A 23,554-nucleotide genomic window follows, 5' to 3' on the forward strand; every position below is an offset into this window, starting at 1 on the left:
TGTGTGTGTGTGTGTGTGTGCATATGTCACTATAGAGTAGACAGATGTAGCTCGCTGAACAGGGAGGTTTTGTAAGAGAGATTTTGGCCGGAGAGCAGGGAGATTAGGGCTCAACTGCATATGAAAGAAGCATAACTAAAAGTTTCACGGTGAATGCAACTTACGGTTTATTTTGGACAGTAAAACATATTAGAGCATGGACAGTTGAGGCTCCATTTTCACACATATTTTCCACAGTTTTGAAACTATTTGCATCAAATAGTAAAGGTACTGTAACCAGTGCCCTTGAGTATTGTACTAACTTTTTGGTGAAGCAAATCTTGAGAAAGCCAACTGCAGGTCCAGAGAGTAAGCTGCATGGTTTTGTGTACTTTTATGCCTCCACATTGATCACTGTCAGAGGCATTATGTCTTTAAATTGCCTGTCCATTCCATGGTCGTGAGTGTGATATCCTAAGATGACCTTGAGGAAATTTCTTCAAATTTGGCATAAATGTCCAATGTTCAAAGGTCACTGTCACTCTGACCTTGTCCGTCTCATTTTGGTGATTGCAATATCTCAAGAACACTTGAGGATTTCTTTTCCGAATTTGGCACAAACATCTGCTTGGTCTCAACAATAAACTGATTAGATTTTGGTGGTTCAAAGGTAACAGTGACAAATGTCCAATAGGATAAAATGATAAAGTGATGACATTTTATATAAAATCGGTCAAACATCAACTTCACTGTGACATTATAATGTTCTGCAAAAATCACTTTGCTGGCCATTCCTCAACGTCATGACTCAGGAGCAGAATGGGAGACATTTGGTTGAAGTGGTGACACATATCTTGGGTGTGCTCCTTGAAACTGTGCTGATTGTATGGATTCTCTGTACTGCCGAGTTGAAGATGTGTGTGAGACATCCAGGTTTTAGAATTTGTATCTTCTTTGCCACATCATCTATATTTGAAGCAATGTCATTGACTGGTTCACAGAGGCTTGCATTCTAATCTAGACATTGTAGTTTTTCGTTGTTGTGCGTAGGATTTCAATTGCATTTCAAATGTCTTGTGTAACAATAATGCCTCTGTTGGCTAACACTTTAGTTTGCTAACAATTTCCTAGAAGGGACCTCACATGTAACTTTGAGTTCAAAGGAAGGTTGCTGGAAATGACTGTGCAATTTGATACTGATTATAGAGAGGGTGTTTAATTCAAATCCAAGTCATTTATTCCAAGTAATGTCCAATGTAACCTTGAGCTTTTTTAGCGCACAGCAAGTCTACTGAATATTCAGAAGTTCAAATTTGTTGATTCATAAGTTTTTCAGTCATTAAGGTTTTAGGAGAAAATCCCCCTAAAGAATAACAACTGCTTATAAACTCAATGAGACCAAGTAAACTCAGCTCATCAGCTGTCTCAGAATAGTTTCTGTTTACCCCATCATTAGCATTATTTTATTAAAGAAACCTATTAGAAAATTATTAGGAACTTGTGGAATATGAAAACTTAAGTGTTACCCGATGCTGCATTGTCATAATGTTACAGAACAAATGTAGTAGAGCCTCTGAGTTAAAACAACAACAATTTGTATTTTTTGCTTATGTTTATGCAGTCCTTCCAAAGTAAACCATGACAAACTGTGCATGCATACACTGTATGCGCTCATGCATATGCACGTGCACTTTGACATTAACTGCATAGATGGTCTAGACCCCGGCTCTCTGTCCTGCATGCTTTGTTTCTCTAGCTGTCTCAGTGAGCGGGGGTATTGCGTAAGACCACCCCTTGTGCTAATGTAAACCTGTCGCTTCATTCTTTCTCAACCCCTGAACCCCCCCTCCACCTTCCAACCAGCCTCTCTTTGCCCCATCACACCAATACCACACATCCATGTCCTCATTAGTTAATACATAAATACACATATTACATGTCGTAACATGAATGCTTGATTGTCTTTCTGGGAATTTGACAGAGAGAGTGTTTGAAGTTCAGTATTGAAATGAAAATCTGGCCATTGTCCTTAACTGTAAAATAATCCTCTAATGTCACTGCATCCTTGAGTCAATGTTTGGGGATACAGGCTGTATTTTGGAGTAAATTAATCACTAAATCACCAAAAATGAACATTCACAATTACAAGAATCAATGAGAGTAGCTGCGTAGCCTCAGTGTTCATTAGATGTGTAAAGTTATCCCAAACTAAATTCATCCTGTTTGTGAGTTCTGTGTCCCAGATCGTCTACGTGGCCTTCATGTTCCTTCTTCCATCACACACATGGACTCAAGATAAGATAGACTTTCTTGAACAGCCATATTGAACAGTCATGCATTGAGACCAATCTGTGTGACTTTTAAAAATGTGCTGACAGGTCATTTAGGGATTTGAGATTGCGGTCAGTGTTTATTTTACAAAATCAGTGGCTCAATGTGTGTGTGTGTGTGTGTGTGTGTGTGTGTGTGTGTGTGTGTGTGTGTGTGTTCACAGTAATTCAGATAATGTGTGTCATTTTTGGTGTATTAACATTTGAAAGTGTTACCTGTGATAAACCTACATAATCCTGTAATACTTGGAAACTAAGGTCATCATTGTTTTCTAAAAGGTATTCAAGCTATAGCATTCAAATTTGCTAAAAGCATACTTTAATAATTGGACATCATTGCAACCAAACAGCAGTGTATGTCTACTTGACCGGAGCAGCTACAAGTGGCCAATTTTAGTATAATTATTAAGATGAATATATTAACCTTTAACATGAGCTCACCTTTGCTATGAATAAATTACTCATTAATTAGGTTTTTAAACCCCAGCATTGCATTATAGTGACAGGTGGCTGGCTCCAATTCCAGCATACATCAAATGAAAGGTTGCCAGTTTGTAAAGAGTGTTAACACAAACATATTAACACTAGTGGGACCTTTGAGCTGTGGGAGAAAACTGCCAACCATGAGCCAAAGTGAATGAACATAAATATCCCCGTTGACTCTTCCATCTCATGTATACATAAAAACATCCCACCAGCAAAAATCTAAAAATATTTGGCTTCCAGTCATGGGCAGATAAGTCAACAGGACCCGTGGGCACAGATATGCAAAAGCATATGCATCTCTTTGTAGGTGTTATGCATCTTTTTGTGCTTTTATGTATCCCTGTGGACATTTTGTGTCCCTATGTTGTTGTTTTGTGTGTCTTTGGGGTATTTTGTGTCTAATTGAGTGAGGTTTTGTGTTGCTTTGTAGTCATTTTATGTCTCCTTGTGGTTGTTTTTGCTTTGCATCTCTTTCTGGTCTTTTTGTGTCTCTTTGTGGACATTTTCAGTCACTTCTGGGTCAGTGTGTGTAAATTATCCATCCATTATTCCAGTGCAACACTCCAATTTTAAGTGAAATGTCTGTAATGAATAACAACCCAAAGTTAAACAGGTAACACGATTAGATGATTTATTATAAAAATGTTAAATATTTTTAAAACTACACACTTAATGGAGTTTTATTCACATGCTTTAAACCTTAATTTACACCGAGTAACTGAGATCTGCGAAAGAATAAATATAAATAATAAATAAATAATAATAACGTCTTTTATATGTTTGCGCATTATATCAGTGAACCACAACTAAACCCAGAAAACCAAAACCAGATCAGGTTGCTTTTTGGCCAACATCTGGTCATGAGATGTACATGATCAGATGATGTGCCAACCAGACAGCCAGAATGTGCCTCTTCCTGACTTTCTGGCACTGATGCAACATTTGTAGATGGATAAAAGTGTAGATCGGTGGTTGTTTCCTCTTTGGCAGATCTGACAGTGGTGTCAGCAGGAGGCTTATTCCGCTGATGTTCGGTCAATGCTGCCAAAGATAACAGGAGGGAAGAAGGCTGTTCTGCAAAGCTCACTTCTTTCTTCTGGTGTACAGCTGGTTCAAAGCAACATCTCTTCTCTCTCACATCACACAGAGCCATAAATAGATGCCTTAACTTAGAATATACAGTATATCTTAAGCTCTGTTACTGTAGGTTAGTGTGGAAAGAGGGACATAATCAAATATTAACACATACCGCTTCCTTTCTAAGCCATGACCTACACAGTGTGACAAACACAAACCTCATGCTCGGAGGACACTCTGGATGATATTTATGTCCTGAAACCGAAAAAAAATTGCAAGTTGTAGTCAAGCTAGATATCCAACAAAATCATAAATTGCAATTTAACAATAATTTCAGCATGCATGTGTACTATTTACAATGGATTAACTGTACTCTCACAAATATCACCTCCAAACAACATAAAGAGCAGAGAAGCTCAGATTAGTGTGGTGATGTGACTTTATTCTCTGCTCAGGATGCTATTACTCCACTGTTTCCTTACATAGCAAATAGTGGTTTGCTGTTGAATTCATGCTCTGGTTGTCACCTTTAAACCCTACGGTGAAAGTTTAACTGGTTTTCATTCCATTTTGATCCCAACATATTTTAGTGTAGACATGTTTATGTCTGTTACATTTCACCATTCAATTAACTCAGCCATTCACAAGCAGACAACCTGGTCTTGAAAATTATTACAAGCAATCATAATGTCAAGAATTGGGTTTTAAATTTACCAATATTGACTTTTCCAGAGAGACATAATCCTTCAAGAGAGAATTGCATACATTGACACACCCCCCACTTTCACTTTATGTCTGTTTGAATTGGTTATGTAGGTCTATATGCTGTGTGTGTGTGTGTATGTGTGTGTTTCAGCGCTGAAACAAAAGGCAGGCCTTATCTGTGCCAGACATTCTTTAAGAAAGAAGTCATGCTCTGCGCTGAGTTAATAGGAACAGTGTCTTCTTGTGCTCAGAGAGGCCTGTGGAATGCAGATTTTACCTGTAAATCAGTTTGTATCAGTCCAATAATATCTGTATTATGTTCTCTTCAGTCATGTATCAACATTTCACAAACTGGTTTGGAATAAGTGGAGGTGACTCTTCTTTTGGCAGGTGTATGAAGAAGAATCTCTACTTCCTGTATATTTGGTAACACAAGTTTGGACAGGTGCTTTAAAGAAGTGGCTTACATCCAAATTCTTGCTTATTTTTATCATCTCTTGTCAAGTTTCCAGCTGACTACTGTTTTTTTTAACTACAGTGTGAGTTTTTTGACTAACTCACACTGCCATCTTGATGTACTGTGTCCTCAAAAGCCTGTGATGAAAGGAAAGGGCTGAAATATCCTAAAGGATAACATGCACTTTCATTCTGACTGAGTCTCTCTTTCTGGCTCTCAGCTGCAGGCGTGTGGGGGTTGTGATAGTTGGGTTAGTCATTGCATTCGCACCATCATAATATCTCGAGTTCCTGTAATGTAGAATCATCTACGTATGGTGAGAGATAGTGTGTGTTACATTATAAAACTGTGCTTGTAGGAAATATAAGTGCTTTTACAGGGATACTTTGCAGATTTTCAACCAGCTTTGTGTCAAAACAATGTGGGTAGTGAGTGTAAATGAACTATAACTTCACCCATCTAGCCAGTACCTAGATATCCCTCCTACCACAGGGTGAAACACCAAACACATCATCCAGTGGAGTTTTGACAGCTTCGTGTTAGTTCACGTTTTTGTATTGCTCGCCACCCATGCTCCCACAGCAGAAGCAAAGATTATAGAAGTGCATCAGTAGACAGACCCGCCCCTCTTTCTCTCTCGGACTGAATTTCAATCAAACGGTATAAGTAGGCAGTTCTGATCTAATATAAACCAAAATTATGTTACCTCACTGCCTATTTCTCACCTGAAATGTCTCTTAAATAGATATTTTATTGCCATGTTTAGCTGTAATGGCAAGAGTTTGTGAACAGGTGGGCACCATATTGTTTCCTGCACAGAGGCTGAAAAAACCTGAGAACAAACGATGAAAGCAAGCAGCGCTGATGAAATATAAGCCAAGAGCCTGTTACTGCATTGCCTTTTTCTCACCTCAAAGATTTTGAAAAACACATTTTAGCTCAACATTTTACTGTTACATGAAATTGTTTCTTGCCTGCCAGCCGCCATTGTTTCACATGTACGAGTTTGCACGATGTCACCCACCAGCAGGAACATTTATTGGTCCGGTGCGGCACTGTGCATTCTGACAGTTGTAGATTTTCTACCTCTTGAGCAAGAGCCTCCCTTTTCTCTGTTTCCTCTGGTCATGTAGCGCCAATTTAAAAAATATCTGCGTCTTTCTACTGTGTAGACATCCTGTTTTTATTAAACGGGAGAATTGATTCTTCCTATGTGAAGAAGCAGCTGGGTACAAATTCAAAAGGCACAGTAGCTTCGATTCACGGCTCAACTATAATGCAAAGACATACTGTGCTACTGTATACCGATACTGATCCTTTGTAGATCATCAGTCCAGTTGAACTGTGTGCACAAAAGCCAATGGGAAGCTACTGTATCCACTACATATAGCCTCTTGTGTCTGTCTGGGGAAAGAAAACTCTTGTTGATACATACATTCATTCCCTCACAGACTTATATATAGATGTGATGTAAATATTTAGCTGTGGTATTAACACAAGATCCAAGATCCTATATAAGTCATTGCTTTCTGTCCTACACTTTGTCCTCTGGACTTTAGAGAGGATAATCTTTCATCTCTACACTCCACTGCTTCTCTGTCATCAATCAGCTGGCTGTTAGCTGGATGCAAAGAGGACGGAAGCAAAAAGAGTCCTGGGAACAAAGTGCTTACACACCACAGGGGGTCTTCTTCCTCCCCTGCATTTCTCATGCAAGCCGCATCTGTGTGCGTGTCGGCTGCTGCTTAAACCCCACTGGGAGGGCAGCGAAGGTTAAAGAGGTTGGAGTATGGGATGAGCTTGCGGTCCCTTTTTTCATGCTGTCCTTTTTGGCTTCCTGCTGCTTTCAGTCTGGTTGGAGCTCAGCTGTGCCATCACAGTTTCTCAACTTAAATCACATAAATGATAATCTACAGGGAGTGTTGCTGTCATGTTGCATCAAGTCATCTTGGCATTCCTGTGCTTGATCAGGTTCGTAGATGCACTGTTTGTCCATCCATTCATCTTCAAACTATTTCTTTTACCCCCTAATTTGAGAAGATGGGACCCATCATTTACACAATGTGGGGAGTGTGTGTGCATTCCTCAGAGCGTGAGTGATGCATGATCAAACGTGCCCCTCAAGCCTGAAATGGTTCAACGCCAAAACGCCCAACTCCACCCAGGCCACAGCTCTCCTCCCCTGGGACAAAGGACATAAGGCTTTATGGGCCCAACTTGTGTTTGGTTTTATAAAATGTAAAACTTGTCAGGATATGCGAGCTGTTTGCAAAGTGCTTCTCGGTGTCTGATGCTGATGCACAGGGCTCCTCTTTCTAACTGGAGACAATGCAAACAAGCAAGTGAGCACACATGAGATTGTCACTTTTCCCAAAGTTAATGTCCTAATTTGCTCCGTGCGTCAGCAAACAGGCAAATTAGTGTTTTGCTTGTTTGGAAAAGGCTTAGTGCACCTCTGATGAATTCTCACAGCAACAGCAGGACGTTCTTTGGCTCGCTATGGGATCTATACGCTCCCTGAATGTTGTAATTGATTGTAGTATTTCTCTGCAGTTTTTCGCACTTCATCTGTCACTCGCTTGCTGTATGTTAGGAAGAGGTGTTAGATGAATTGAGCTTTCAACTAACTCCAATGTCAAGCAATCCATGGCAATACTAGATGCTCAGAGGAAATGGTGGACTACAAAGAGCAAGAAAGTAAGCATAGGTAGGAGGTCAGGGTGAACAGGTGAGTCAAACAAACACAGGACTTGAGGCCGCTGTTTGTGTCCTGTGTGAGACCAAAAGTTGTTTTAAACTTGATCATTTTCCTTAACCATACAAAGTAGTTTTGCTGTCTAATCCTAAGAAAGCTTATTTTGAAAAGACCCTATGCATGTAATGATGTAAACTGTATATTTCCTGTGAACATGGGAGTTGAAAAGGCACCATGCCTATAATGAGTGGAAACTGACATGTCCAGAACTAATGATAGAGGGGTGAATAGAGTGTCACAGCGTTCATACCAAGCGGCTGTATTTAACTATTTAGGAGAGAGAATGTGTGGGTTTCCATATGACATTTAGCTTACATGGATGACATTGAGGTGCCATCAACTTGTGGCTGCATCTTTTCTACCACAGCTTCTTTTGCAATGTTTTAAAATGATCTGTAACCATTAAATGAGTGAAAATGGCTTAATCTACTGACCACCACACAGAGCCATAATGTTGGGGCTCACTGCCTCCTGCTGTGAGGATGCAGCGGAAATGAGCCCAACACGCTGCACCATGCACATCATTAGGGTTTTTTTGTTATGGTAATCAGAGCGATTTGAGCTGAAAATGTGCTGAAATTTAGTGCCACTTGAATTCACAGCATGAGTGAACACTGAACCAGCAGGAGGGAGTGGGGCAGCTGTGTGTGTTTGTGCATGACAGCATATACATGTATGTTAATATGTGTAAATTTAGAGTTCGGTGGAGCAGATTATGTTTTTTTTATAATTTTATTACCCTCTTTTCACTTTCACCAGTTCAAGACTTTCTGGCAACAGTACAATTCTGGTCACTTGATGATGATGTAACTCACGCTGCATTTCTCTAAGTCAGCAGAGTGGCTTCCTGTGGAAAACGGTCACTGAGTTTTTCCCTGTTTTGCCCTCAGCTTTTCTCTCTTGGCAAAAGAGGAGAGAAATATGTTGCATTTTCCAAGAGAAAGTTCCACCTGGCTTGAGTTGTGGTTACAATACATTAGAGAGAAATCATTTCTGTTCACTTCGCACTCTTGAGCTTCCAACACACTTCCTGTTGGCCTGCTGATGGAATGTACTCTGGAATGATAAAATGACGTTCCCACATCCCAGACTGCTCCACCAGAAATATTTACAAGTGGATTGTGTTTATAGAGAGTGGTGTACACAAATTCTGCTTATGACTTATGATAACAAAGCCGCATCCCATTTGAGCTAATGGTCTGCTTTAGTGGGGCCAGCAGTCAGGTGGTCTGACAGCCACTGGGAAGCAGTGAAACTGACTTATGGTGTGTTTGTGGTAATGCTTTGTTCAATTATAGAGACACTGCACAGACAATTGTGCGGCCTCTGTTGTCCATTATCCTCTGCTGCTTATCACATCCTCTACTGTAAGACTTTAACTCAATCAATCGTTCCTGCAGATGCCCCTGATAGCTTAAAGCAAGAATCAGCCGGTATTGCATTATTATAGCCATGTCCTTTTATAAACGTTGCATTTACTCACTGTGAACTAGTGCTGATGACCAGACATTTTGACAATTAGTAAATTTAAGTCATTTATCAAGCAAAAAATTTGCTGGTTGTGACTCTGAAATGCAGGGTTCCTGTGGTCACGAAAAAACGGTAAAAGTCATTGAATTTCACAATCACACTTTCCAGGCCTGGAAAAGTAGAACGTTTTAGAAAAGTCATGGAATTTTGTTGTGTGTAATGAAACTGTCACAGCAGTCTTGTGTGGATAACCTTTCACAAAAATAAACAATAAACATTAGCAAGTTTAATTTCTATAGATGACGACGTGACATAGCTCTAATATACTTAAATGTGTGACAGTGATTTGCCTGTTGTCATATATGTTTTTTTTTTAATTTTCTCCCAATGTTACATCTCTCCCTCCATGTATGCCAGCCAAGTGAAATTATATTAGAATAAAGTTTGAATCTGATATGTTAGAAAAATGCTGGGAATGCTTATGAAAAAAAAAATGATTATGGGCCCCTAAAAATTCATGGAAAAGTTTTGAAATTATATCCATGGAAATGTGTGGGAACCCTGTGAATGTGAGTTGCTGCTTTTCTCTGTTTTAAATTTAAAAATTCTCTTTTTTTTCCTAGTGGTCGGACAAAACAAGTATTTCGAGGATATCGCCTTGGGCTCTAGGAAACTGTGACAATCTGTTGATAGAAAAATGTAGCTGACAGATTAATCACTCGTAACTGCTGTGAAGATTTTATGTCATGATTATCCTGGCCAAAATTATTGCGATTTACAATAACCACTTAACCTATTTATTATGAAATAAATATTTTATTATTTCACATATTTGATACACATCTTTTTAGTGAATGTCATGTTTAGTTAAAAACAAAAATCCAGACTTTTTGACCATTTAAAATGGCGTTATACCTTCTGATCTGAAAAATGTCAATGCTTCATAAATATCGTTTACATTTTTTGAGGTTGGTGCATATGCAGCCTGTTTTTGCAGAGTCTCTTTCATTGTTTTTTGCCCAGCAGTCTCTTTTGGTGCTGCTGGACAAAATAATCACAATTATCTCAGTAATGGAAATTCACCATGATGACTTCTTGTGAGTGCATTTATCCTGATCTGCAATAAAATTGTATATCGTATATCATCAGTTTCAATACCTTACCACTTTATTTGCAAGATATATCGTAAGTTAAGACTTGACACAGGAAAATGGGGTAAAAATCTTACTCTGTTCCAAAGTAACACGTCTACCAAGAGATGTTAAAATCACTTAAAAAAATGTTATTTCATGTTTAAAATAATAATAATAATAATAATAATAATAATAATAATAATGATAATAACATGTTGTGGTTTTATGAGTCTCCTCTGGTTTCCTGGATTATTAATGAGCTCTACATGTGTTGGTATGCTGATTTTGTTATCTTTGGACAGAGCCAGTCTGGCTTGTTTCAAGTCTTCATGCTAAGCTTAGCTAACTGGCTACTGGCTGTAAATTAATCATACAGATATTAGAGTGATGTCAGTGTTTTCTTCTCTCAGCAAATAAGAGTATTTCCCAAAATGTGGAACTGCTCCTTTGAATATAATTTTACCTTAAAGGAATAGTGCAACAAAACATGACTTAACGCACTGACTCAGCACATTACTTAAGTTTAATACCATTAAGGTGAAGCTCGAGGACACAAGTAAGGGTTGTTTTTGTCAGCATCATGTTTGGTCTCTTTGTCTTATCCGCCATCAGCGCAGTCAAATGTTTTTTCAGGGAATGAGTGTGATGTTTGTTGTGTGTTGGGAGGCGGGGGTTTTAGGGGAAGCAGTGAAGGCGTCTTTGTTAGCCACACATAATATACTAGTGTTTGGTTATTGGTGTGAAAAGGCAGTCTGTTTAGGCAAGTGTGTGTGTGTTTTGTGAGAGGATCATTTACTGGAGGCTCTTTTGATAGAGTCTGTGCACGTGCATTTGCTAATAGCGGTATTGAGAGTTAAATAGAGATGCAATTTGTTGAATGGATGATGACTAAACAGCTCCAAATGTTTGAACAATTTCTGTCAGAAAAGGGGAGCTTTTGAGATTAATATGCTCACCTATGGATTTGGTATTCTCTCCCTGTTTTTCCTTTTGTGTACTGATACACAGGCTGTCTTTCTCTCAAACGCACAGTCCTAAGATTCATGCCAGCAGCTAATGAAGGAGGGTTACAGACAGACAGCAGGCAGACAGAGAGACTGTCAGATGGACAGACGGAGGCGTGCACAAATGAAACAATGAGAAAAGGGGGAAGAGATGATTTCTGCAGGGAGAACGCTGTCATGGACAAAAATTAGAGCAAAGCACTGAGACGATTTGACAACATGATTCGTCTCCTTCCACAGAGAACCTCTTTCACAATGCAGTGGACTGATGTAAAGCTGCAAATGTTTGTACAGGGCGACCAAAATTGGCTTTTAATATAGGGGCTGGATGAGTGTGGTTTAGGATGTAAGAACAAAGAGATGAAGGATGGGCTGCTATTACTGTCCCCACCCCAAAACCACCTGCGCCTATTCACTGTCTGACAAAGACGACTAGACCTGTAATTAATGGTTTTATCTTAAAATCTGCAAATCTCTATTTGGCAAACACATGGGGGTGATTTTATGTTTCTAATGTGGTTTTGTCTTGCAACAAGTGATAGTATGCATATTAGAATTAAAGAAATATCAATCAAGTAAAAAAAAGTTTGAAACCCACTGACAATAAGACGAAGATGACAGAATATGATTGATCTTTTTGCAGCAAGCAGCACTGACCACAGAGTCTCAGTAGCTTTTAGGCATCAGTATGCTACTCAAGGGCACTCTGTCTGCGGCAGCGGGCAATGCAGATGCGCCACAAGCTGCGCTATAGCCACTGTAACACACCGGCCTGTCTGCGAAAAAGACGTATCAGCAGGTTGTTGTGTTTTTGATAGATTCTCTCTCTCAGGGAGTGAAATGTTGTTAGAAAAGGAGCGTTTCTGGAAAAGATTGTAAGGGAGATGTACAGGGACAGACACATCAGACAGACAAAGAGGAAATTGGTCAGTAAAAAAAGCGTGAGTAATGCTGATGCCTGTTGCCATGGTGATTGGGGTCAATGAATGGTTGCCATGGAGCTCGCTACTTGGAATGCTGGGAAGGGGATATTTTGATGTGTGTGTGCATGTCTGTGTGTGCCGTCTGAAGTTGTGGGTGGAGGATGATGAAAGCGTGTATCCATTATAAATGAGACCGTTTGAATCTCTCTGTGTACTTACAGTACAGGCGACTAAATGACAACAACAAAGACCCCCTACTGTTCACTTTCTTTCTATACTTTCTTCTGACAATAGAAAGTTACGCTACTATAAATCATGAGTGAGCCTAAAAACCTAACCTACAAAATACAAAAGAATATTGAAATTTTGAAAAGGACCAAATTTTAATTTAGTTTTTACACAAAATGTAACTTGACAGGAATTAACCATTTGTTTGGGTGTATGATGGAGACAGTATTACCTTTCAGATGCTATTTTCAGCCCCTATTTGGTTTGAATTATGGAACTTGAGTTAATGAATTATGGTAATTAGGTGCTATGTACTATTGGGGGGACTGTATGGATTTGAAAAATTTGCCACAATTTGAGTAAATTAAAGGAGCAATCCAATTTATTTGGAAAGCTGTTTTTGTAATTTTCGGTGGATGATCTGGATAAAATAGTCTGTCAAGGTATATATAATTTTATTGTGATATGTCATGATATCTTCTGGCAAACCAATTAAGAGAGAATGTAAATGAGTGACAATTGGATGTGTGGGGAAAAAATGCTAGAAATTAGTATTGGGATATTTTTGCATGGCAATTTTGTGTTGCCATAGGTTACCATACAAGCTGCTGCTAATTAATCATTCACACACACACACACACACACACACACACACACACACACACACACACACACACACACACACACACACACACAATTTTGGGTTTGGTATCTTGCCCAAGGACACATCAACATGTCGACTGGAGGAGCCGGGTATCAAGCCTCCAGTCTTACATTCTGTGGGCTCTCGCCTAAGTCAAACCCACGGTTAGGGCTGCATGATATGAAATATCTTATACGCGATAACATTGTTGAGTGTCATGATAACGACATTGGTTGTGATAAAGTGATATTGAAATATACTCAGTTTTCTGTTTCATTTAGTACACTGCTTAAATAAAACAAATTGCTTGCTGAATTTAGAAGATAAAAGGGAACTATTTCCAATTTTTTTTTAGTTGAATTGACATTGAACTGAATGCCAAAGAGCACCAATGCAAAAATGCATTTATATATGCAGTTTTCTACTGATACTCTCTTATAACTAACTCTAAAAATCCTTGAGTGCAATATCAGTCTTTCAACATGTGTTTCGACATCTCATCGACAATAAGAGAGGATATACTGTGCAGCCCTCCCCACCATTACTATATGCCATGCCTGACATGTCTATTCTCAGTGATGTTGAGGATAATTGTGTCTTAGAAGCCCATGAGGGCGCAGCACCATTAGGCGTGCATGCATGTGTATAAGACAATTACGACGGTAAAACATGCATGAAGATACTCTAAAGTAACTTAATTTATGGCTGTTCATCGTCTTCAAGGCATGAAAATGTTGTCTTAGAAAAATGTTCAAGCTGTCTGCAAGCAATTGTTCACACAGCAGCGAAAGAGTACCATGACTTATTCATCGTCTTCGTTTAGCAGGAAGTAAAAGTACGTGTTTGTGTGTGGGGAACTAAACTTGGATTTAGATTTAATGTTTTATGTGTACTTTGGGTCCTAGTAGCATAGTGGAGCTTTCTGGTGAAAACCGTGTGTTTAGTGGGTTTCTGGGTCAGTGTGTGTGTGTGTGTGTGTGTGTGTGTGTGTGTGTGTGTGTGTGTGGCCTGTCATAGTCTGCATCTAATTCATTTGTTTATTTCTGTTGTCTGTCTGTGTGCTCAGTCTGCCATTGTACATCTCAGTCATTTGTTTATTCACCATTATATGTCTGTCTGTGTGTGTGTGTGTGTGTGTGTGTGTGTGTGTGTGTGTGTGTGTGTGTGTGTGTGTGTGTGTGTAGACTACACACTAGATGATTGGATTTGCTTTTTATCCACCTGATGTCAGTAGAAAATGAGGTCAGGCCCATCACAGCCTGATTTGCTGAGTCAGCTTGCAAATATTTGTAGAGATACAGGAATTACATTAAAAACTGTTGATTCTGTAAACTGTCTGTGATACATTAGTTAAGTACAGTATGCTTGTATTCAAAGTGCTCATCTGTCATTCATATATACACACACACACACACGCATTTTAGGTCAGTGGTGCAGATTAGGAAGCACCACAGAAGAGGTTGATAGTAAATTAAGACTTATCCAGGGCACACATGCGCACACACACTTTGCATTGATGCTCCAATACATTTGATGAGACACTACAGTTGTAGCTTGCTCATTGTTGCCCCTGTCCCCTTGTTGAGCATCATGTATCTTACTCTACGCAGTCACATGTTTGTTTTACTCAAGGCACATTATGTCTAACAGACATGTATCATGTCATTTCCTGTGAATATCTTTGTTAATGTCTGCTTGGGCTTGTCTGGTATCAGAGGACTTGTTGTTCGCTCTGCCGCTGTCCTCCTGGTCCTTGAAGTGATGCTGATGTGGATGTGATGCCATGTGACACATTGAGTCTGGAAGACATGGGGGGCTCAGATATATCTCTAAGCTGGAGGCCGTGCCGTGCTGTGGGTGTGTGTGTGGCTCTCGTGTGAAGAGATGCGAGAGGATAGCCACGCAAGCTTCATGCTAGAGTACACACACGGCGTGGGGGACAAGAATAGACTCTCACTAGTGTGGATGATTGTTTGGGGCTGATGGGAGTGCACGTGGAGCTTGTGCACGTGAGATTCCCCTCCCCCGCCCTCACTGGTGATGTCAGACCCTGTACAGTATGCTACCACTGGCAACGAGTATGATCCCATCCCCCCCTCCTGACAGGGCTGCATCATCATCATCATCATCAACACTGCAGAAGCTTTGGGGTTTTCCTCCAGCATTCAAACACACACACACACTGAACACACACACTGAACACACACTGGAAGCAAGTGTCATTGAGACCAGATTTTGAAACACACATATTTATCTTCTTCATGCAGCCTTCATGTCTTGCAGCATTTCCCATAATCTTCCTTGGGAGTCAATTTTGCTGCATTTCACTTTAATGTCATAATTCTCTGGTGCATTTTCTTATGGAAACACATTAATAGCTGAGATACGGGATGCTGTAGGGGGTATTAAAAGAGAAAAATAAGGACAAACATACTTTGAAAAGCTTACACACTCTCAAACACACACATTTTTCCTCGGATGGATTACTGAACAGGCCTATTGGGCTCAGGACCAAGTGTCAGGATCCCTCCTGGCCTTCACCTACAAAATGTCAGTTAAATGAACGCATAGCCTACTGACCAGAAAGAGACTCAAAATGACCAAAAAGAGACACAAATAAAATTAAAAGAGACACAAAATAATGACAGAACGACAAAATGATTAAATAGACACAAATTCACTTAAGAGACCCAAAACACTACAAAAGGGGATAAAAAAAATCACAAGGAGACACAAAATGACTACAAAGACATAAAATGACCTCAAAGAGATCTAAACGGCTACAAAAAGACAGAAAACAGCAAAAAGGAGACACAAAATGACAACAGAGGGACACAAAATCACAAAAAGATGCGTGAAGACAAAGATGCCATAAACTACCATTGTGTGTCCTGCTCCTTCGTAGGAGAGGTTTTAGGGCCCTTTACATATCTGTGCCCAGGGCCCCATTGTCTCATAATCCGCCCATGATTTGCCTCTGCAGTGCTGTTTTGGTATTTAACCTTGCCAGAGCCAACAACCTTCTTAGTGTATTGATTTCCAAAGCTCAATTCACTTTGACAAACACGCACAAACATGCTTGTCAAAACATGCTGGAAACAAAAACACGACATGCATCCCGTCTGCAACACATTGCACCAGTCATCCTATTTTCTAAACCCTGTGCTGAACTTGAAAACTTGGATCAATAGTGTACCGGCTGTGTCTGTATTAAATGTCGTCCCTGCATCCTCGTCATCAAATGTCAGTCACAGTTTATTGGCAGCGTGTGCCGCCAGAGACACTACACACTTGTAATGAGCTTTATGCTCTCGATCGAACAGCTGTTTTGACATTGAGTGTGTTTGGTTCACAGTGACTTAATGGAGGGCATGATGTTGTTGGGAGCGGAGCTTGGATGTGCAGTGCTGTATTTTCTAATTGACACGCAGCTAAAGAGCAGAAACTATAAGCCAGTTTGATGGATTAGGCTGCATGCCCCAACAACAATACTCAAGTGCGACAAACGACTCAGACGGCTCAATGAAAGGTCTTACAACTGTGATTTCCAGCTTTCTCTCTTTCCTCTTTGAAACAATATAAATCAGACTTCTGTGCGGACCACACACACAACCGCCTGCTGTGTCAGTGTCATGTTGTGGTAGAGTAAAGTGCAGTCTGTATAAACAGTGTGCGTTCTGGATGAGAGATGAAAAACACAAGTGGGGGAAAGACACTCATCAAGAATTAGCTAAACATCTCAGCGCATTGTGGAGCAGAAAGGAATTCTGGGAATGTTTTTCTCTGGAGCAGGTGCTGAAGCTTCAGACTGACATCTCAGCTGTGACCTTCCTCTTAGAAGCATTATCAGGCCGAGTCACGACCTTTATGATATAAACTAGCTGAGCTGGTTGCTTAATTGTTTACATGCTTTTCCTCCAACTCTGCGAAGCATCTGTGCTATGACGTATAACATCAGCTGTCAGCGTGTTTTCACAGGGTTAAAAAGTCAGAGAAGAGGGTGGGTAGAGATTGTATGATGAGATCATCGTCTCCCGGAGTTTTGGGGTTACGGCCGACGTGTTCCAGCACGAGCAGGGTGTGACGCTGATCCTTGGCTTGATTGTCTCCAGTAAGCTCAGCTGATCCTGAGCTCTGGAGACAAATAGAGAAATAAGTTCATATTTATATGTTTACAGAGTGCTGCAGGAATGAGTCCTAAAACCCAGAAATGAGTTAGCATTTTTTGCACTTCTGGTTTCCTTGTCTAAAGTGGATTGGTTTTTTGAATGGGTTTTGGTTAGATCCATGAAGTAAGGTCTGCGGTTAACACAAGCTTTAGAGATTTTCCGTCAAAATCCCACCTGTGAATTCTGAAGCTTTTACATGTCTTAAAAAAGACCGTTGCTATCATGTGGCTAAATGAGAGTATAGAATGTTATTATGCGAGCACAGCTTTACAGCCTTGTTGTGGTGGTGATGTTGAAGTCATGTGACAATGGTGTAGTTATTATATAGCCTAACATTTACTTTTCACTTCTGGCAACTCTGTTTATGCTTCAAAAATGATTAAAGTGGTGTTTATTATTATTATATCTTGCTAAACAAAGCATGTAATGCTGTATTCATACTGCAAGCAACACAGCAAAAGGCTACAAGTCATTTTTAATGAAAACCAGTGACATGAAGCTACAAACTGACATCTGACTCTTCTTGCTGTGTGACAAGTCAGATCGCAAATAAAAGTGCTCCAAAGCCGAAGGAAGCATCAACCATTTGTATGTTTTTGTTGCTAGCTGTGTTATTAAGCTTATTTAGCTGAAGCTATCCTAGTTCTTTTTGCATTACCGGCAGTGAAATGTGATGTTAAAATGGAGCATTAATCAAAAGCATAGATATATTTTTGACCAAATACAAACTTAAGATGATGTTAAGTGGAGGTCCTTTGTTGCAAATAGCAGACACACACATGCTCATGATGACATAGTAACTTTGTCAAAGGGTGTTAGAGTAACACTTGGATAATGTAGCTGGCCGTGCTGTTGCGTGTGCTTGCAGTGTGAACACAGCATAAGTGTCATTAACTTTTGTTTGCCACAGAGCTTAATTTCTGCAATAATCTAAAAGCCAATGGAGAAATCCTACTGGCTTTTATCAAGGGTGATGCCAGCTTACTGAATGCTAACCTAAAAAAACGTCACCACTGCAATCTGTTTGACTTTCTTTTCGTGAATGTTTCGCCTCACGTGATTTCTTGGTGTATATAGGTACAGTGCGTGTGTCCGAGAAATCAGAAATACAGTTTGACATAGTAGGACCCCAAGTGCAGTATCTGTGGCACACATATAGGGAGTTGCCATAACAACTGACCCTATTAATGTGCATGTTCCTGCCTGTGCATGTGTGTGTGTTTGTATCTTACACACTAATGGAAGGAGACCCCCAGGGAAAGGATGGTCAAGGCCTACCCAAACCACCTGGCACATACACACACACTCACAGTCCCATTTTCTTCATATTTAGTGTCCATTAAAAAAACATAAAAAATAACTATTAAATTTAGAGTACTTTAATGCATTATTGTTATTCTTGTTTAAAATCTAAAACTGCCAGTACCCAATATAAAGCAGTTACTGTTGCTCCTACCTCTTTTATCAGCTCATCTTATAGATACTTAAGCACCAGTTCATGTCTCTGCATGATGTCATTCATTGATTTTGCAGCTCGGACCATGGCCACTAATCTTCCAGAGTGATGCCTGTGTCGATGCAGTCATTAGGATTAATGTTTTCGAGTCTGTGAGACTGTGATGTGTGGCGACTGATTGCAGCTTAATTTTCATTGGGGGATAAAATAAAGATACTGTAAAAGCTTAGACAGCGTGGCTCGTGTTTGCATGCACAGAAGTACACTACAATATACTTTTACATGTCCGTCTGGTTATTTTGCTTTCTTTTTCAGGCATGCTTTTATCTCTTACTCCTTTTGTTCCTTTCACATTGTTTGTCTGCTTTGTCTAAGTCACAGACATAGTTATTTATTACCTGTCACTGTGCCATTGTGGCATACCACTAATCCAAGTATCTTTCCCCAAACAAGAGTTTGAATCCTGACTGTGACTGTAATGGTTTTCATCTTAACGTGCAGTTCCTCTTCTCAGAAATGGCAGTCCGGTTTGTATAGAGTCTGGTATAACTGAAGAGCAGATCTGATTAACAGTGTGGCTTTGTGTTCTCTCTCTCTGCAGGGCTGGCATTGATGATGTGGAGACAGATGTGGTAGAGATTGAGGCAAAGCTCGACAAGGTAAGGACCACGCAAATTTCTGTTTTATCTGTAGACAGCGCTGCCCATTAAAATGTCAAATTTGAGGTATATACTGAGTGTGTATGTTGCTCTAAACAACTGTTGAATTGTGTTTCTTTCGCCATGTGTCTAATGAATATTACTCAAAAACAAAGATACATTTACATTGTTTACGTTGCTTGAATAAAAAAACGCCACCAGATGTGAGTATTGATGTTGTCTATGAGCCGTATTTTCTTTAGACACTGTGAAACTGATTATAGAACCCTCTGTCTGTCTGTCTGTCTGCTGTGCTCTCTGTAATTGTGTTTTTTTAAATCTATCTTCCTCTCGCTCTCCGTTATCTAAATGTCAAGGCTATTTAAACCAGGAAACACTGCAGACTTGAGTTATTATATTTAATAGGTTCATGCACTGCCAAATAGTGCACGCAGACACACACACACACACACACACACACGCACACATACACACACATACACGCACACGCGTATGTTGGAGCTGGTGCATGCTGAAGCACTGAGCAAACACTGATTAATGCCACAGAGGCAGGTTTTATATTCTGTAGTATGAAAGCAGAGCAGCCCTCTGTTATCTGAGCATGTGATGTCTTTTGTTTGCCCTGCTTAACCAGAGAAAATAATACAAGCAATGCAACAACAGCTTATCATAAATTCTGTGTTTGCAAGATGTGAAATAAAGCTATTTCCGCTCATTTAACACCCACCATGACAATGGCAACGGCATATTTATAAGGTTTAAATTGCTCTGCAGCACATTATACTTGGATTATTTTTACAATAGGGTGTTCTTTTTAAACTTGAATACAATGACCAGGGGTGTAGCACCAAATTCTCAGACCTATGCATAGGTAGTCTCTGTGGGCCCCCACACCCTTCCTCTCTTGGTCTATCTCTCTCTCTCACGCAATTTTTTAGTCACTTTGCTTCTCTCCCTTCCCCTTCTGTATATCTTTTCTTTTTTGGAAACCAGGGTATCCTTTCTTAAGACCTCCCCAATATGACACCCTTGATAATTACCCAAAAGATAAGAGTCTTATTTAGTGATACAAAAAGCAGTCCATGTTCATATTTGATTAACTTCTCATAGCAATAGCAGTGAGTCAAAATTCAACACTGCACTAGAAGAACAGTGAGTAGTAAAAGGTGAGACAAGAACAGATTAAAGAGTGCAGAATAGTTGCACTCTCCTTAGAAAATCACAATCAAAAATAAAAGGATAATTAGTCAATGGCAAACTAGACAAGAGGAATACATTTCTTAGTTGTTTCATTGTCAAATGTTATTACCTTAATGGCTTCAAGTGTGTTAGACCTCCAAGAATTGATGGCTAAGTGTCTCCAGGGAGTCTATGGACTGAGATAATACCTCTTTAGATAAACTAATAGAGTTGTGACTCAGAGAACATTTAGAGGATGAGATAGTGTTAATGTAGTTAAATGATGACTGCACCCTCTTTCTTTCTCTATCTCCCTGTAATTTAGTTTCCTTTTTATTTTTTCCCTACTCTTCTACACCTGTAGGACTGGGCAGAATTTATTAGATAACATGATATGAGACTAGATATTGTCTTGGATTTTGGATCTCGTAATATTGTAAGTGTTGTCTTCTCCTGATTTTAAAGGTTGCATTACAGTATAGTGATTTAATTTTATTAACTTACCCGACTGTTGCAGCCGTTCTCTTATTTGTCTTTACCCCGTTTGTCATTATATCCACATTACTGATAGTTATTAATCAAAAATCTTCATTTTTGTAAAAGCATTAACATTCAATGCTGCAATATCATTGCAATACCGATATCAAGGTATTTGGTCATAAACATCATGATAGTTGATTTTCTCCATATTGCTCACTGGTGTTTGAAACAATCTGCACCCTCATATCAATAGTATATCCAGATCAAGGTCACTTGCAAGCGTACAGTCCATCATGAGCATCTATGAACTTTGAGCTCTGTTTAAACACTGTTAAAAGATGACCAGGGTCGGAGGGGGTTTCCATCAGGGTGATTTGTTATGTTCAGCATGGGTCCTCACACTGCTCTGTTAGGATGCTCTGAAGCTGCCTGAGGACGTCCTGGCAGCAATAAAGGCTCTTAGAGGAGAATCTTTATGAGACTGATGAAAGCTCGATGTGCCTGCCGTGATGTTGACTGTTCTGACCAGCATTACAATGCTTTTAGTTCCTGCGAGCTAGATTTTGCAGCTTACTTAACCCTTGGAAACCTGGATCAAGATTGCCTTTCTTGTGCTGCATCAGATGCCTTCCGTGAGTGTTTAAACCTTTTGACCCAGAGCAAATCTGTTCAGTTTCTCTCAAAAACATGGGGAAAAAAGTCATGAGCACCTTGAAATGTCTTGTAAATTGTAAGAAATTAGTAGATTTAGAAAATTACTTTAAAAAAAAGTTAGGAAAAATATCTAGAGAACTATGTTTATAATTATCATAATTATATAGTTAAAATTATTTTTAGAGATTAGCTGTAATTATTTTTTGCATATTTTAGGTAATTTAACTTAACTGACTTTTTTAATATTATTATTATTTTTGCCTGTTGTTGTTTTTTGTCGGGGTCATTTCATCTTAAGTTGCTTTTTGCTTTTTTCCATGTTTTTGAAATAAATGCAAAGAAATCAAGTTTTTTTTTAGTACCACAACCCACATCTAGCAAAATTATCAATGTTGTAGATTATTTAAAATTTTCCCCCAAATTTTAAATGCCCATCCCACATCTCATTGACCAGCAGGACCTCTGCATTACACTGTAACCATTTCAATCAATTAACAGGGCAATGTCGGTCATATGGTACCAGATGTGTCATTTTGACTCCAAGTGGACCCCTGTGGTTCTTCCGGCCCATTTATTAACAAATCCTGATACATACACTGGGCTTCAAATGGCTGTTCAGACCCTGGGGGGCTCTGTACAGCACATGATGAGATCAGATTCCCCCGTATCGGCCAATTTGTTGACAGATATGTTGTAACACCATCCTGGGAGCGGCAGCAGGGCAGGAGACATGCTGCCTATTCTTTTGGATTCATAACAGCATCAGTCATGTACACGTGAACGTAAATATACTGATGCACATCAGTAACTCCATCTACACACGGTACATTCTTGAACCAGCAGCTCATTTCAGCCATGCTCACATATACATTGCAGGCATTATTTTTTAGTCATGCTGTCATAGATTGCGCAGTTATCAGCCCTCACTTTCTAGTTTCTCATCTCTGGTCTGTCAGCTTCCCAGAAAACCGCACTCACATAGCGACAACCTTGGGAACTCCTGCACCAAATGAGATAATTAAAGGTTCACTGCCGGTCTCTCTTCTGAATAACCTCTCACCAACGCACACATGCTCTGATCCTGTCGTACACACAGCTGCATCATTGCGGTGGTAATGACAGTGTACCACTCTGTAGCTTATCATATAACCCGTAAAATGGGAAAGTGCAGCGGTTGCCAGTTCATGTGGTGTATAAAAGCGTACATACCATTGCTGTGAACTGTCTGCACCTGGTAATATATGATTATATATTAATATGTTTACATTTAGGTTTTTGCTCTCATATGGCTGTGGTGTGAATGTGCTCACTATACATTAGCAACTCATGAAGATTTTTTAATGTATTCTTTATTCTTTTGATTTTTTTTGTCATGATACCAATGTCGGTTTGGCTGTCCGTCATCCCCCACTTTTGTCCAAACTAAAATGTCTTAATTATTAGATGGATTCCTTTAAGATTTGCACAGAAATTCATGGTCCCCAGAGGAAGTCACTGACTTTGATCCCTTAACTTTTCCTCTCGCACCAGCGTGAGGTTGACAAATCAAAGTTTTACTCTTATCCTGCTAAATATCTCAACAACTGCTTCAATGATTGGCATAAAATTTTGTGTGGGCGTTCATATCTCCCATGCGAAAAATTCTTACTGACTTTGATGATCCCATGACTGGCATCTGGTCGCAACCTTTTTTATAAAGCTAGCTCACACCCATAAACTTCCCAAACACAGAAAATAAGAAAAAAAGTCTTTGCATAAAATACATCA

At 39.6% G+C, this 23,554-nt stretch overlaps 1 protein-coding gene across 4 annotated transcripts in view; it reads left to right on the plus strand.

Annotated features, from left to right (window-relative positions):
* acap3b (ArfGAP with coiled-coil, ankyrin repeat and PH domains 3b) overlaps positions 1-23,554 on the plus strand; it is a 76,140-nt gene that overhangs the window by 18,368 nt on the left and 34,218 nt on the right. For all 4 annotated transcript variants that reach the window (XM_042501170.1, XM_042501178.1, XM_042501185.1 and 1 more), the window contains exon 2: positions 19,417-19,474. In XM_042501170.1, coding sequence (XP_042357104.1) covers positions 19,417-19,474 — 58 coding nt within the window. The remainder of the gene's footprint in view (positions 1-19,416; positions 19,475-23,554) is intronic.

The sequence above is a fragment of the Plectropomus leopardus genome, chromosome 2 (assembly GCF_008729295.1).
Source record: "Plectropomus leopardus isolate mb chromosome 2, YSFRI_Pleo_2.0, whole genome shotgun sequence".
NCBI classification, from domain to species: Eukaryota; Metazoa; Chordata; class Actinopteri; order Perciformes; family Serranidae; genus Plectropomus; species Plectropomus leopardus.